The sequence below is a fragment of the Lepidochelys kempii genome, chromosome 2 (genome assembly GCF_965140285.1).
Source record: "Lepidochelys kempii isolate rLepKem1 chromosome 2, rLepKem1.hap1, whole genome shotgun sequence".
Classification (NCBI taxonomy): Eukaryota; Metazoa; Chordata; order Testudines; family Cheloniidae; genus Lepidochelys; species Lepidochelys kempii.
The window spans coordinates 106,142,580-106,156,839 of NC_136381.1; the positions used below are offsets into that span (position 1 = coordinate 106,142,580).

At 42.7% G+C, this 14,260-nt stretch overlaps 1 protein-coding gene across 9 annotated transcripts in view; it reads left to right on the forward strand.

Moving 5' to 3' along the window:
- The window catches only part of KIAA0319 (KIAA0319 ortholog), an 83,768-nt gene that overhangs the window by 42,999 nt on the left and 26,509 nt on the right, over window positions 1–14,260 (forward strand). For 6 of the 9 annotated variants that reach the window (XM_073331872.2, XM_073331874.2, XM_073331868.2 and 3 more), the window contains 5 exons: window positions 159–251; window positions 1,957–2,089; window positions 4,355–4,583; window positions 7,441–7,564; window positions 9,189–9,339. In XM_073331872.2, coding sequence (XP_073187973.1) covers window positions 159–251; window positions 1,957–2,089; window positions 4,355–4,583; window positions 7,441–7,564; window positions 9,189–9,339 — 730 coding nt within the window. The remainder of the gene's footprint in view (window positions 1–158; window positions 252–1,956; window positions 2,090–4,354; window positions 4,584–7,440; window positions 7,565–9,188; window positions 9,340–14,260) is intronic. The other 3 variants (XM_073331867.2, XM_073331870.2, XM_073331871.2) reach the window with 2 other exon arrangements.

A 14,260-nucleotide genomic window follows, 5' to 3' on the forward strand; every position in this document is an offset into this window, starting at 1 on the left:
AACCTCCATTATTTTCCCCACTGCCTAAGCATTAATCTTCCTGCTCACTGGTTGGATGTTGATTTGTCTATCGTTCTGGCAGATAGCTCTCTCAGCAGAATAGAGTTCTATGCAGGTCTTCTTTAAACAAGAGTTTTCTGTTCCTCTCTTTCACACAGCAGTCAGAGTAAACCAACCACCCATAGCAGTTGCTTCCCCCAACGCACAGGAGGTGTCTTTGCCTACAACTTCTACCTTCATTGATGGCAGTCGTATGTACTGGACAACTCTTTGTTTTTATACTATAATCCTTATATAGAATTGTAATGTTGTTTCGTATGGATGGTACATTTAGTTTATTAGCACCATCTCCTACTTATCATATAAGAGCCTCGGTACTATATGCTTATAACATTACATCCTCTATCTGTGTCCTATTGATGAAGCAACACTTGGTTATGATGTTTGTCAGGAAATTTGAGCCCCATCGTTTCCGTTCTAGTGTTTGTTTACCTTTTATTTTTTTTAAATATGAAAGCTTCTCTCTCTGGATCCATTTTCAAGTGGAAAGCAACATGGCCATATAGTTTGGCCTTGATTCTCCACCACTTTGCAGTCATTTATGCCTGGGAATGTGAGTGGGGAATGCTATCAAGTCACTCTTCCTGGTGGTAGTGTTTTACGTTCGCTTTGCATAGGGATAAGCTCCTGATTCACCTAGGTATGTAAGACATGCCCAACTTCAAGCATGTGAATGGTCCCACTGAAGTCGATGGAACTACTCATGTGGTTAAAGTTAGACATGTGTTTAAGTACCTTGCTGAATCAGGGCATGTATGTCTAAACAAGGAGCATGGCAGGAGATAATCAGGCTGAATGTGTATAAAATGTGAGGCTGAATGAAGTTCGTTATGGAATAATCCATTCTTGAGCTCTCACTCTTTTTCTTTCCTTCAGTAGACTCTCTTCACCTACAGAAAGCTCAGTCAATCAGACTTCACATAATCAAGTTGTATGGGGAGGTTGGGAAGATGAAAGTCATCCTCCAATTTGGGGCCAGGGTGCAGGGCTCTGGTGCAGCCCCCTCAGCTGCTTCTCCACTTGAGCAGTGTGTTGGGAGCCACTGGATCCACAGACATACTAATCTCATAGCCTGTCCTTCCTCCAGTTCCCATTGTCATCCTTCATGCCAATCTGTTCAGGGCCAGTATGGAAATCTCTCCATGTGACATAGGCGATACTGAGACCTCTTCTACAACTGCTTTTCTAGCTGTTCCTACTCTTCACAGCTGTAGTATTGAGTTAAGCTTTCTAAAGGCTCCTGCCTGTCTTTGTTCCTTCTGCTTTGTCTCTGTGTTGTGTTGAATATCGCTCTTCTTCATCATCATCTGAGCTGTTCTTTCTGTTTTTATTGGTGTTATTTAATCGCCAACCCTTGGGCCCCAATCATGCAAACACTTACAGATGTGCTTAACTTTACGTGCACAAGTAGTCTCATTGAACACAAAAAAGCCACTTGAACTACTCGCATATTTTAAAATTAAGCATGATTGAGGTCTAAATAGATAGCTACCTTAAGTGCTGGAGTGGAATTACCTATGGTCTTTTGGTATAATATATCCTTTCATGATTTTTTTCCTTTTTAAAATGGAATAAGGAAGCTAAATATACCCCTTCTCAATGTAATTGCCATATTATACAATTACATATTTATAGACTTGCTGCCATTTAAAAAAATCAACGTTTACCTCAACATAACCAGGAGCTATCTTTATTTAAGTATAGGGAAATACTGCTGTGGGTCAGATGTTGTGGTTTAATAACTGTCAGCAAATTGAGATTGCTCTGTGCATTTGTGTGTGTGAACATGTCTGAAAAGATAAATATAGAAAACCAATTAAAGTTTCTTAGTATGAGAGGTTTTTAATATTCATGGTGTTAATACCAGACTCTGGTATTTTTCTTTACTTGGTATAGAAAGTAGAGATGACACTAAGATACTGAGTTACCACTGGGAGGAAATTAAAGGTCCCTTGCGAGAACAGAAGGCATCAGCTGACACGCCTGTTTTGCACTTGTCTAACCTTGTTCCTGGAAATTACACTTTCCGGTAAGTGAGGTGCTTTCCCTCCTCCTGTGTTTCAAGCCTCACATCATGATTTCAGTTCAAGATTTTTTTTCTTTTTGTATGTCCTTTGGAGCAGGGACCATCTTTTTGTTCTGTTTGTACAGTGCCTGGCACACTGGGTTTCTGGTCCATGACTAGAGCTCTTAGGTGCTATGGTAATACAAATAAACAATATTCTTTGTGGTGATGTTTGCCTCCTCAAACAGAGGGCTATGGCTTTGGCAAATTGTACCCCTAAGTTTAACTTGTTGCAGAATCTGAGGGAGTAGGATAATGCAGAAACACTTACATGGATTTCACAAGACTGACATGTTGCAGCAAATCAAAACTTGCTTTGCAGCGTGGTGTTATGTAAAATGATATATCAGAATCTCAACCCCAACCCCCACCCTCCGCAATGTTTTCTATAATTGAGGAGAGACTATTTTCATTTCATTATTTTTCATTCCACAAGTTGGAAAAGTGTCCTTGGTTTCAGTATGTAGTCAACTGTTGTAGTCATGCTCTAGAACTAACTGTAGACAGGATGGGATTAGGAGACTGATCACTGCAAAGCACTCTGGTGAGTCAATATTGCAAGAATCATTAACTTCTTCAGTAAAACCTTTTCACTGTTATCATTTGACTCCCAGCATAGCCTGCTGAAACTGGAGCCAATCCAGGTTTCTGTGCAAAAGCAGAGATTGCCATTGTAATTCTGAGTGCTTGTTCAGTATGATAAATTCTCCATTTTCTAGCAACTTCTAGTTTAGGGCCCAATCTTGCACGCCCTTTATAGGCAGGACTGTCACAGACTTCAACAGGTGATTTGCCTGCTAAAGTGAGCCCTAAATTTGATATAAAATCAATTGTTATGAAATTGCTTAATAACATAACATCATTGAGGTGTTGGAACTTAGAGAGTTCACATACATGTGTGTAAAGTGTGGTGCTCTGTGCGAGTTTTGTGTGCTAATACTTGCTTTGACATATAGGTCCATATTGTGTTCTCAGTTATACAGACGTAAGTCTTGAGCTGCTCTAATGACTTCATGAGTTACTCCATATTCACAATGGTGTAAATGAGACCGAAAATTGACCCGTTGCCCATATTGGGGATGCTTCTAGAATGCCTTCCGAGCAAGGATCTTAAAGTGCTCTTCATACAATAATGAATTAAGTCTCAAAAGACCTATGTCAGGTGACCATTTATTATACCCGTGTACAGGTAGGGAAACTGAAGTTCAGAGACATTAAAGTGACTTGTCCAAGGTTACAAAGGCAATCTGTCGCAAAACTGGGAATGGAACTCCGAGCACCTACCTTCTGGTCCTTTTGCTTTCACTGCAAAACTATCCTTCCTCTTATGATAAAATCGCTTTATACTGGTTTGTCGAATTTTGTGGAAAGCTTCAAAGTGCACTCCCTCCAAGTGTTCCGTTATGTACATTAGGCACAACAGAGCTCAGTTAAAGATGTGTTCTGATACCACAATGAGGAGCACAGTATAAGTACCTAAACCAGGTAGCTTTCCCTCAGAATTTCATTCACTTGTAGATTTACATCTCAATTTAAAGTATAATGGGATTTCCATTTTGTTTATTGTTAGCAGTAATATAACTTCATTGTTTTGGTATTGTGACTTAGCCTCCATTGACATTGTCTTCAAAAATTTTGGATGCTGCTAAATCCCACTAAAGTAAATAATTTTAGTTCCACAAAGGAAAAAGAGGACACTATGAATGTTAATTACTTCACCTCTGCTGTGTCTGGTATCTAATTTCAGAACTTCTCAAACAATCTTTTCTTCAGTTATTAACAGGAATTAATACATTTCAGAAGGAGAGCTAAATTGTTGGGTTCTTACTCAGTAAGTGTTGTTAGGAATTTGGGACTGGGGATGAAATATTGGCTCTGTTGAAGTCAGTGGGAGCTTTGCCATTGATTTAAATGGAGTCAAAATTTCACCTGTACCCCAGAATGGGGGGAGTTTTTAAAAATTTCAGGTATATTTTCAGTATCGTGCAAGGCAGTGTTTGGAAATCGTTTCCTTATCATTTTCCTGAGACCTGAGTATAGGAATCTGGATTTCCTTTGTAGCAGTTCATCACATTAGAAACACTTTTACCTTAGGGTAGGAAAGTGCTCTTGACTTTGCTTTGTTTTAGGTGTTATTTTTGCCATCTCCTGTTGCAGGAGAAACATGGGCATCTGAACTTGGCAGAAATCCAAACTAATGGATTTTCAATATCCTCCTTCCTCCTGTAGGTTAACAGTAATTGATTCAGATGGAGCAGTGAACTCCACAATTGCATCTCTGACAGTCAACAAACCAGTGGATTACCCACCCATTGCCAACACAGGACCAAATCAGGCAATAACTTTGCCTCAAAACTTCATCACACTGAATGGAAACCAGAGCAGTGATGATCATGAGATTGTCAGCTACGAGTGGTCGCTTAGCTCCAAAAGTAAAGGCAAAGTAGTAGCAATGCAGGTAAGCTTACTTCTTGTTTAATATCAAAAGCTTGATTTATCTTTTGTTTCTAATTTGAGCAAATAAATACCTAGAAATTGTCACCACGTTTGCTAGTTGTTATTTAAAATGTATGGTTACCCCTTTTGACCTTTGCAAAGTATGCAGTTCTTGTATTAAATTCTTTTTAGAATCTGTAGATCTTGTTTTCATTCCCTTTGGTGTTGTTTTAATTTATTTTGGCCAACTTTGATTTCTGTGAGCAGCTTCATTATTTGTTCGCTCTTGGTTGAACAGGAATACCAACTTTCAGTTTCTCTCCTTGGATCCAGCTGTTAACAGCAGCATTATCCCTTCTGACTCAAGCATTCAAAGTCTTGCAAGTTGTTTCCATTAGGAGGAGAAATTGATGGTGGGGTCAAGTATTTCTTTGACTCAATCCCGTTTATGTACAAAGAATATACACGCAATCCTGTTTCCCTGAACACAATAGGAACAGATCAGAGGGCAGTTTCTTTGTTCACATTTCCAAACCTCTTTCCAGCCAGCACTCTGCTCCAAAAGCTCTCACTTGGCTTTCTTTCAGGGCCACATTGTAAGGTGATGAGTCATCCCTGAACTAGAGTTTGATTAAGCCACATGCACTGATGAGTCATTCCGTTGCTAGGCTCCAGCCAGTCCACAAGCCAGGAACTGGTCTGGTGGCTTTCAGGGCAGGTATATATGCCTCAGAGGAGGAACAGTAGCTCAGTCTGCTCAATGTCACTCCAGGTTGAGAACTCTCCCCTACCTGCCTTAGACTGCTCCAGCATTGTCTTGCTCCAGCCCTGGTGCTAGTCCTGCTCCAGCTATGGTCTTGCTCCGTCCCCATCATGGTTTCTGACACACATTACCAGTGCTTCCCTGGCTGGCTACTTCTCCCACAGAGAGAAAGGGCAGTACCCAAACAATACCTAGCTCCCTATGTTTTCATTCAGTCCCCAGTGAAATCCCTCCACCTAGATAGATCAGCTTCTGACCAGCCTGATATGCCTATCATTTGGGTGGTGGCTCCTGTTGTTTCCCCTCTCTTACTCCAAAAAGCAGCTTAACTGCTTATTACATTTGTCATGAATGGAAGGCAGCTTTTAGATCCATCAGCTTCAGTCCTCAACATTCATCATAACAGTATCTTCCGCTCTCAGTAAAATTGTGCAGTCATATTAAAGTTAAGCCAATTTACTCTATTAATTTTTATGGCTGTTTTCCCTTTTAAGAACTCACTTTAATGAATATTATCCAGGGCTTTTTTGCACTCTGCAAGGCCTCAGATCTTAACTCTGCAGTGAGTTGACTTAATTAATTCCCAGATCATCTGAACCACAGAAGCCACTTTTGTAGGATAGATGGGTTTGTCCATGTTGAAAATGAGGATGTTTCAGAGCTTGCCTACACTCGTTTTGTACCACTATAATTATATTAGTTTAGAAACGGATTATAATTAAATTGGTACAAACCCTTAACATGGACTGAGTTATTCCCATTCATATAAGCAGCTTTCTACTGCTAAAACTGTTCATAATAGAAGGTTGCACTGATTTTAGCGATTATTGATTTCTAAATTGATACAGTGGTACAGAAACTGTGCTGACAAGCTCGAAGTCTGAGAAAGCAGGTGTCTGTACAACTTGGAACTATAGGTCTGGGAGTTATTACAGCCCAAAGCAACTCCCCTGTGTGAATGGGACCCTGGCTCAATATGTCTAATGGGCTCATCAATTATCTGATGCTCAAATGCAATGGCATGTTACAATTTCTGCTCAAGAACTGGGAATAGTCTTCATGGCTACAAAGCTGAGGATGTGAGGACTGTTGCATTTGCCAGTAGCTGATTTTTAGTACAGAAATGAGCTCTGGTTAATTGATAATAAAAATTACACTTTAGATAGTTTTAAATGACATCTTTATTCAAAGACATAGGTGGTGGTGCATCATAATTTGCTACAGCGTGCATTGTTATGATGCCACAAATGATCATTTATTAATATGGTGGTTGGGACGTGAGCTATAATGGGCCCTTTACACATTTATATTTAAATATCAGATTACCACACTATTAATTGTGTGATGGGCATTATGAGAGAGTACCTGATGGGCAATTTGTGGGATCAGGATTTGGTCCTAGAGGTAAAGTCAGTGACATAACTTGTTATGATATTAGTGATATTAACTTCAGTGGGCCCAGGATTTGGTCCTTCTGTATATTTTCTTTATTGACATTTTCACTAGAAGACAATGTACAATACACAATATAATGTTATAAGATGTCTTATTGATATAAAATAGATGCCCTCATAAACCTATATTATCTTCCCAATATGAATGCAATCAGATCTGTTTTTTCATTTTAATGACATTTTAGTTCAACTACGTGTTCATATTAACTGAAGGAAGCTGTTCTTTTTACAAATATTACATTTAAACAGCTTTGCTGTGTTTAAATAAAAAGACATATCATCAAGGAAACAAAAGAAGTTATAATAATAATGATGATCATTTTACTTGTTAGTTATGAATGTAAATATGCTGCACAAGAAATTGTTGTTCATTGTTATTGTTTTTAAAATAATCAGCAATTATAGCAAAATAAGAAATTTAAATTTGACTACAAAGGAAAGACTAGTCTGTTTGCATAAGAGAGTCTGAATAGTGTATCTGAAATTTGCTTTTAAATCTATTTTTCCCTTGAGACACATTTGAGCAGACAAAATGTTTGTTGTTGTTATGAATTAAAACTGTTAGTTGGCTACTATACCAAATTGTATTGCTTAGACCATTTTGTACCTTTTGATTTTTCTTTCTTCATCTCCTATAATCTTCTGTTTTACCTCATGACTAGGGAGTGCGGACTCCATACCTCCAGTTGTCTGCAATGCAGGAAGGAGATTATACATTTCAGCTGACTATTACAGACTCAGCGAGACAGCGGTCCACAGCTGAGGTCACCGTGATTGTACAGCCTGGTAGGTAGACTGGAAACAGCTTTAGCTTTGTAGCTGATACATCGGCATCATAATTATAGCTGTTCTTGAAGGCCCTGCTTACCTGAGTTGCTTCTGCACTGAATCTCTCAGCTGGCAGACAGAGTATCCAATGGTGGCTGCATCAGAGACTCTCTTGCTTTTTCTTTTAAAGGTGAACAGCAAAGTAAAAAATAAAAATAGACTACAGCACGTCTGTGCTGAAAGCTCCCACTAAGCAGACTGCATGAGGCATTCAGCACAGAGGTACATTTTAACTGATTTTTGGAAAGCTGAAATGCAGTTCTGTGCTGAATTTCTTGCACAGCCAGCCCGCTTAGTGAGGTCATTCGGCACATAAATCAGTGCTTCATTCAATTTTTGTTTTGCTCTGCAGTTCACCTTCAGGATTCCTTTTGTGGTTTGAATTCTCAATAGGCTTGCTTGATAAGTGTTGCTGGAAAATTGCACTATGAATTTTCAAAGATGTCCCCTTTCAAATTATCTTCTGGATTTGAAGCTGACTGATGGACACTCCAAATGGTCTAGGTCTCATCAGATTTTCATGAAGGTTTTCTCTGGGTAATGAGTTTGCCAGACTCTAGGCCCCAGCGAGGTGGGAGGGTACCAGAGTCTGGGTTGTAGCCCGAGCCCAGATGTTGGCACCAGAATTAAACAGCCCCATAGACTGAGCCACGTGAGCCCTAGTTGGCTGGCACAGGCCAGCCGCAGGTTTTTAATTGCCATGTAGACATACCGTGAGAGTACAGAGTTCTATGCAGATGACCATGGTGCAGTAAAGCTCTACTATAGCTGTTTACTGCAGTGATCAAGAACACAAATCCCAAATGCAGCCCATGTCTGTGCCTTTAAAATTGAGGACAGCATGACACTATGAAAATTTTGCTCATGAAATGTGATCTAAGGATGAGCCAATATCCTGGGAAATGGGATCATGACTGTGATCTAACTGTAACAGCAGCGATTGAAAGAAGAATCCTAGGAAACACATTGCCTTATTAAATCCTCAGCTGGCGTAAATTGGCATAACTCCATTGAAGTCAATAGCATTTTGCTGATTAAAATCTGGCTCAAGATTCTTTCTTTTATGATCAAGGGCCATATTCATGTTGGTGGAAGTCGGTGGATTTCCACAGGGCTGGATGAATCTGACCCCACGTGCCCACTAGGAGCATATTAAGTGGAACACAGATAAAGTAGGAAAAAATACCCCGATGCTGATGGGGCAAAGCATTTTTGAATGTTGTGTATGAGAAGATGCAAAGCTCTTTAAGTGTGATTGTGCCAGAAAAAGTGACTGTAAAAAAGACACTGGGGGGTGGGGGAGATCTCCACATGCCCTGCCCCATTCTGTGCACCCCCTTAAATGCCAGACAGAATCTGTCCCACTGTAGGGTTTCTGCAGAACTACTTACTAACACCCTAGAGGATCTTGCAGACTCTTTTATAAACCAGACCCGTGGGATCCTTGCCTTCATATTCTTTGAGCAAATGTGCGCAGCTTATCATATAAAATCTAAATCTCTGTATTCATTAAAAATGGCCCCAGTGATTGATAACCTCCACAGTGACTGATTAGTTGTATTTTTAAATATGATTTTTACAGAAAATAACAGTCCTCCAGTAGCGGTGGCTGGTCCAGATAAAGAATTAACATTTCCAGTAGAAAGCACTACGCTGGACGGAAGCAAAAGTCATGATGACCAAGGCATTGTTTTCTATCACTGGGAAAATATCAGGTATCTAGTAAAAATGAGGTTAGTCCAATTGCTTGGCTGAAAGAGTATCCAACCCTATTATAAAGGAGACGCAAGACCAAGAATAACTTTGGGAAACATGCTGCTTTGCTTGGTGGAGGATGGGATGGAAACTTTATGGCAGTGAGAATATGTAAAAGGTTTAAACAGAGCAAACTAATGACCCACAATGTTGACTGGAAAACCCTTCAGACTGTTTCTTTCACTGTAAACCAGCCCTGATCCTACAAACATTTACAAATTTGAGTAGCTTTTCTCACAAAAAGTACCACCGTTTGTACACAGCCAGGAAGAAAATGGGAAGAAAGGAAGGATCTCATTTGGATACTGGGTCCCTTTGCCTCCCCACCTCCAACCAAAATATGAAAGCAAAAAGGTGTTGGATTTCCTGGTGCCATGTTATGCTGTTGCATCTAAGTGCCATTCTGCTAAGGGGGATTAGCAGCATGTCTGGTAGTGACCTACAGGAGTGTCAGATTCAACTTGAAAGCCTGTGAGATTTCTGCCTATGTCTTGTAATGAGTCATGGCAGATTAGTACAAACAAAGGTTTGTAAAAAGAATGGCAGGAACTCTCATGTCTCCCATTAAAAAGTGAACAAGAGGCTTGCATATCAGTAATGTACACAGTTACCCCTGTATGTTCCTAGACTTCTCAGTAAATACAGTGGACTGAATGATAGCTTAAATCCCCTATATGTTTAAGTGCAGGCTTTCATCAACAGACTGGACTGGACTGTTTTTATGTTTAAGTATTTTAACTTTAACCTCTTTGGACAGTGATTTACAAAATTTTACAAAATTTTGTAATTGAATTTGTCTGTAGCAAGTGACCAGATACTTAATAAAAAGTAACGGATACGAACCCATTCAGCTATCACACTTGTGACGCAGCAGACACCTGGTTTGCTGACACTCAGTATATTTAGTGACAGTGTGGAACTCCTATGATTACAGCAAATGTGGCCATAATTGTTGCTGAAATTTTAGAGCAGGAGAGTGGGAATCAATATTCCTGGATTCTTTTCCTGCTCGTGACTTGATGTGTGACCATGGGCACCTCTGCATGCCTTAGGCCTGGTCTACAGTACGCCGTTATTTCGGAATTAGCCAAGTTACCTCGAAATAAAACTGGTTCCATCCACACGACCAAACCAATTTTTTCGATGTAAAGGGCTCTTTACTCTGATTTCTGTACTCCACCTCGGCAAGTGGAGTAGTGCTAAAATTGAGATCTCAGTTCCGGGTTACAGGTACGGTGGATGCAATTCAACGATATTGGCCTCCGGGAGCTATCCCAGAATGCTCCCTTGTGACAGCTCTGGACAACACTCTGAACTCCAATGCACTAGCCAGGAAGGCAGTAAAAGCCCTGGGAACTTTTGAATTTCCTGTTTGGTCACCATCAGCACAGTCCACCATCACAGGCAACCATGCACAGTCCACCATCTCAAGAGACCACACAGTCCTGGATTCGCAGACAAACTCCAGCATGGTCCAAACGGGAGGCACTGGATCTCATTGCATGTTGGGGAGATGAATCTGTTATGGCAGTACTACGTTCCAAAAAAAGGAACGCAAATACGTATGCTAAAGTCTTCAGGGCCATGACAGAAAGAGGCTACTCCATGGACACAGAACAGTGTCATACAAAAATCAAGGAGCTCAGGCAAGCATACCAAAAAGCCAGGGAGGCGAACGGGCGCTCTGGGTAACAGCCCCTTACATGCTGCTTCTACCATGAGCTGCATGCAAACGACACCACTACCCCACCACTGTCCGTGGACACCTGCAAGGGGGGAGTTGCACAGAGCGAGGAGGATGAGTTATTGGAGGACGAAGAGGAGGAGAAGGAGAAGGAGGACAGTGCACAGGCGGCAAGTGGGGAATCTGTTTTTCCTCCCTAGCCAGAAACTCTTCTTAACGCTGGAGCCAACAGCCTCCCCCTACTCCCAAAGCATGCTCCCAGACCATGACCCTGGAGGCACTTCTGGTGAGTGAGAGCTTGATCGGAGCCATGCAGTTGGGGTTGGGGGGAAAACCAGCCGCGCTGGGCTGTTCACGTTTCGTTTAAAGGACTCATCCCTTCTCAGAACCTCATCGGAGCCACACTGGGCTGTTCACGTTTAGTTTAAAGGGCTCCTCCCTGCTCAGAGCTTCATCGGAGCCCCGCTCTGTATGTGTGTGTGGGGGGGTGTTGTGTGAAGCGATCATCCGAGACAGCCTGCAGGCTGCCTGCAAGCTGAATTCTGTTGCCTGGCCGCTGCCTGCAAGCTGAATTCTGTTGCCTGGCTGCATGTGATGGCTTACTCACTCGAAAGTGGCAGGCACTTCAATATAAGAGGCAAAATGAGACCTTGAACAGAAAGAATATGTGCTGTGTGCTATGAATTGCCTGTTTCACTGAGAAACAGTGTTCCCTTTGTTCTCTAAAATGTATCTTTTAAAATACTACCCTCCGTTTTTCTCCTCCTGCAGCAGGTGCAAATGTTTCAATGCAGCCCCTATCTACTCCGTCCCAGAGGCTGGTCCAGATTAGAAGGCGGAAAAAACGAACTCCGGACGACATGTTCGCCGAGCTCATGCAGTCCTACCGCACTGATAGGGCCCAGTTGAATGTGTGGAGGCAAACTGTTGCGGAGTCACGTAAAGCGTTACATGAATACGAAGAGAGGAGGGACGTGCGCGATGACAGCAGGCAGGATGCTATGGTCAAGCTCATGGGGAAGCAAACTGACATGCTCCGCTGTATGGTGGATCTAATGCGGGAAAGGCAGCAAGACCACAGACTACTGTCGCAGCCCCTGAATAACCGCTCTCCCTCCTCCCCAAGTTCCATAGCGTCCTCACCCAGACGCCCAAGAACATGGGGTGGGGAGGCTACGGGGACCCGCACAAGCAGCAGAAAGCTGGCATATCCTAAATTTTTATTTCATTTCTGGACTTGTCCTTCCCTCCTCCTCCACCCCCCTAACCTAATACCTCCCTTCCCCGTCTAGCTTCTGATTTCTCTCAATGTTTTGTGCCACAAATAATATAGAATGGTTTTTAAACAATTGTGACTTTATTTCCTTTAATATATATATGGGGGCAGGTAACTTGAAGAGAAACAAACACAACTCTCACACCGTACCCTGGCCAGTCATGAAACTGGCTTTCAAAGCTTCCCTGATGCGCAGCGCGCCCTGCTGTGCTCTTCTAATCACCCTGTTGACTGGCTGTGCAAAACTGGCCGCAAGGCGAGTTGCCTCAACCTCCCACCCTGCCATAAACATCTCCCCCTTACTCTCACAGATATTGTGGAGCACGCAACAAGCAGCAATTACAATTGGAATACTGGTTGTGCTGAGATCTAACCGAGTCAGTAAACTGCGCCAGCGCGCTTTCAAACATCCAAATGCACATTCTACCACCATTCTGCACTTGTTCAGCCTATAGTTGAACTGCTCCTTATTACTGTCCAGGGTGCCTGTATGGCTTCATGAGCCATGGCGTTAAGGGGTAGGCTGGGTCCCCGAGGATAACTACAGGCATTTCAATATCCCCAACAGTAATTTTCTGGTCTGGGAAGTAAGTTCCTGCCTGCAGCTTTTGAAACAGACCAAAGTTCCTGAAGATGCGAGAGTCATGCACCTTTCCCGGCCATCCCACGTTGATGTTGGTGAAACGTCCCTTGTGATCCACCAGTGCTTCCAGCACCATGGAAAAGTACCCATTGCGGTTTATGTACTGGCCGCCCTGGTGTTCCCGGGCCAAGATAGGGATATGCATTCTGTCTATCGCCCCACCGCAGTTAGGGAACCCCAGTGCATTAAAGCCATCCACAATGGTCTGCACGTTTCCCAAAGTCACTACCCTTGATAGCAGCTGGTCAATGATTGCATTGGCTACTTGCAGCACAGCAGCCCCCACAGTAGATTTGCCCACTCCAAGCTGATTCCCGACTGACCAGTAGCTGTCGGGCGTTGCAAGCTTCCACAGGGATATCACCACTCACTTCTCAACTGTCAGGGCAGCTCTCATCTTGGTATTCCTGTGCTTCAGGGCAGGGGAAAGCAACTCACAAAGTTCCATGAAAGTGGCCTTACGCATGCGAAAGCTTTGCAGCCACTGGGAATCATTCCATACCCACAACACTATGCAGTCCCACCAGTCTGTGCTTGTTTCCTGGGCCCACAATCGGCGTTCCATAGCATGAACCTGGCCCAACAGCACCATGATCTCCTAATCGCCACATGCCGTGCCGTCTGTGTCCATGTCCTCATCACTATAGTAATTGTGCTGTCGTCGCTTCATTGCCTGGTTTTGCAGGTACTGCACATACTGCTGGATAACGCGCGAGGTATTTACAATGGTCAAAACTGCAGCGGAGATCTGATCGGGCTCCATGGCTATGGCGCCTGCACAGATAATCCTGGAAAAAGGGCGCCTAATGTAGGAGAGCAGAGTGGCAGCGGAAGCTGTGCTGTTTGGTTCATGGTAGCCAAACAACAGTGGAAAATGGTTGTCTTCTGTGGCTTTCACGGAGGTGGGAGCCCAGGACAGACAACATGGAGAAGCTCGGAAGCGTAGCAATAGCGGGAGAGCAGAGTTGGTGGCGGAAGCTGTGCTGCTCGGTTCATGATGGCCAAGTAGAGTTGAGTTGGAGAGGTGGATTCATAGTAGCAGAAGAGCAGCGGTGCACCGTCTGCTGAAAGCAGTATGGTGTCTGCACGCCAAAAAGGCGCGAAACGATTGTCTGCCATAGCTTTCTGATGACACACACCCAGAAACACCCGCGAGAATGTTTTTACGCCACCATGCACTGGGAGCTTAACCCAGAATTCACAATCTGCCGAATTCATGTGCTTTAGTGGGGACACAGAAGACCGAATGTATAAAATAGCTTCCGAAAATTCAAATAGAATAATTTCGAAATAATT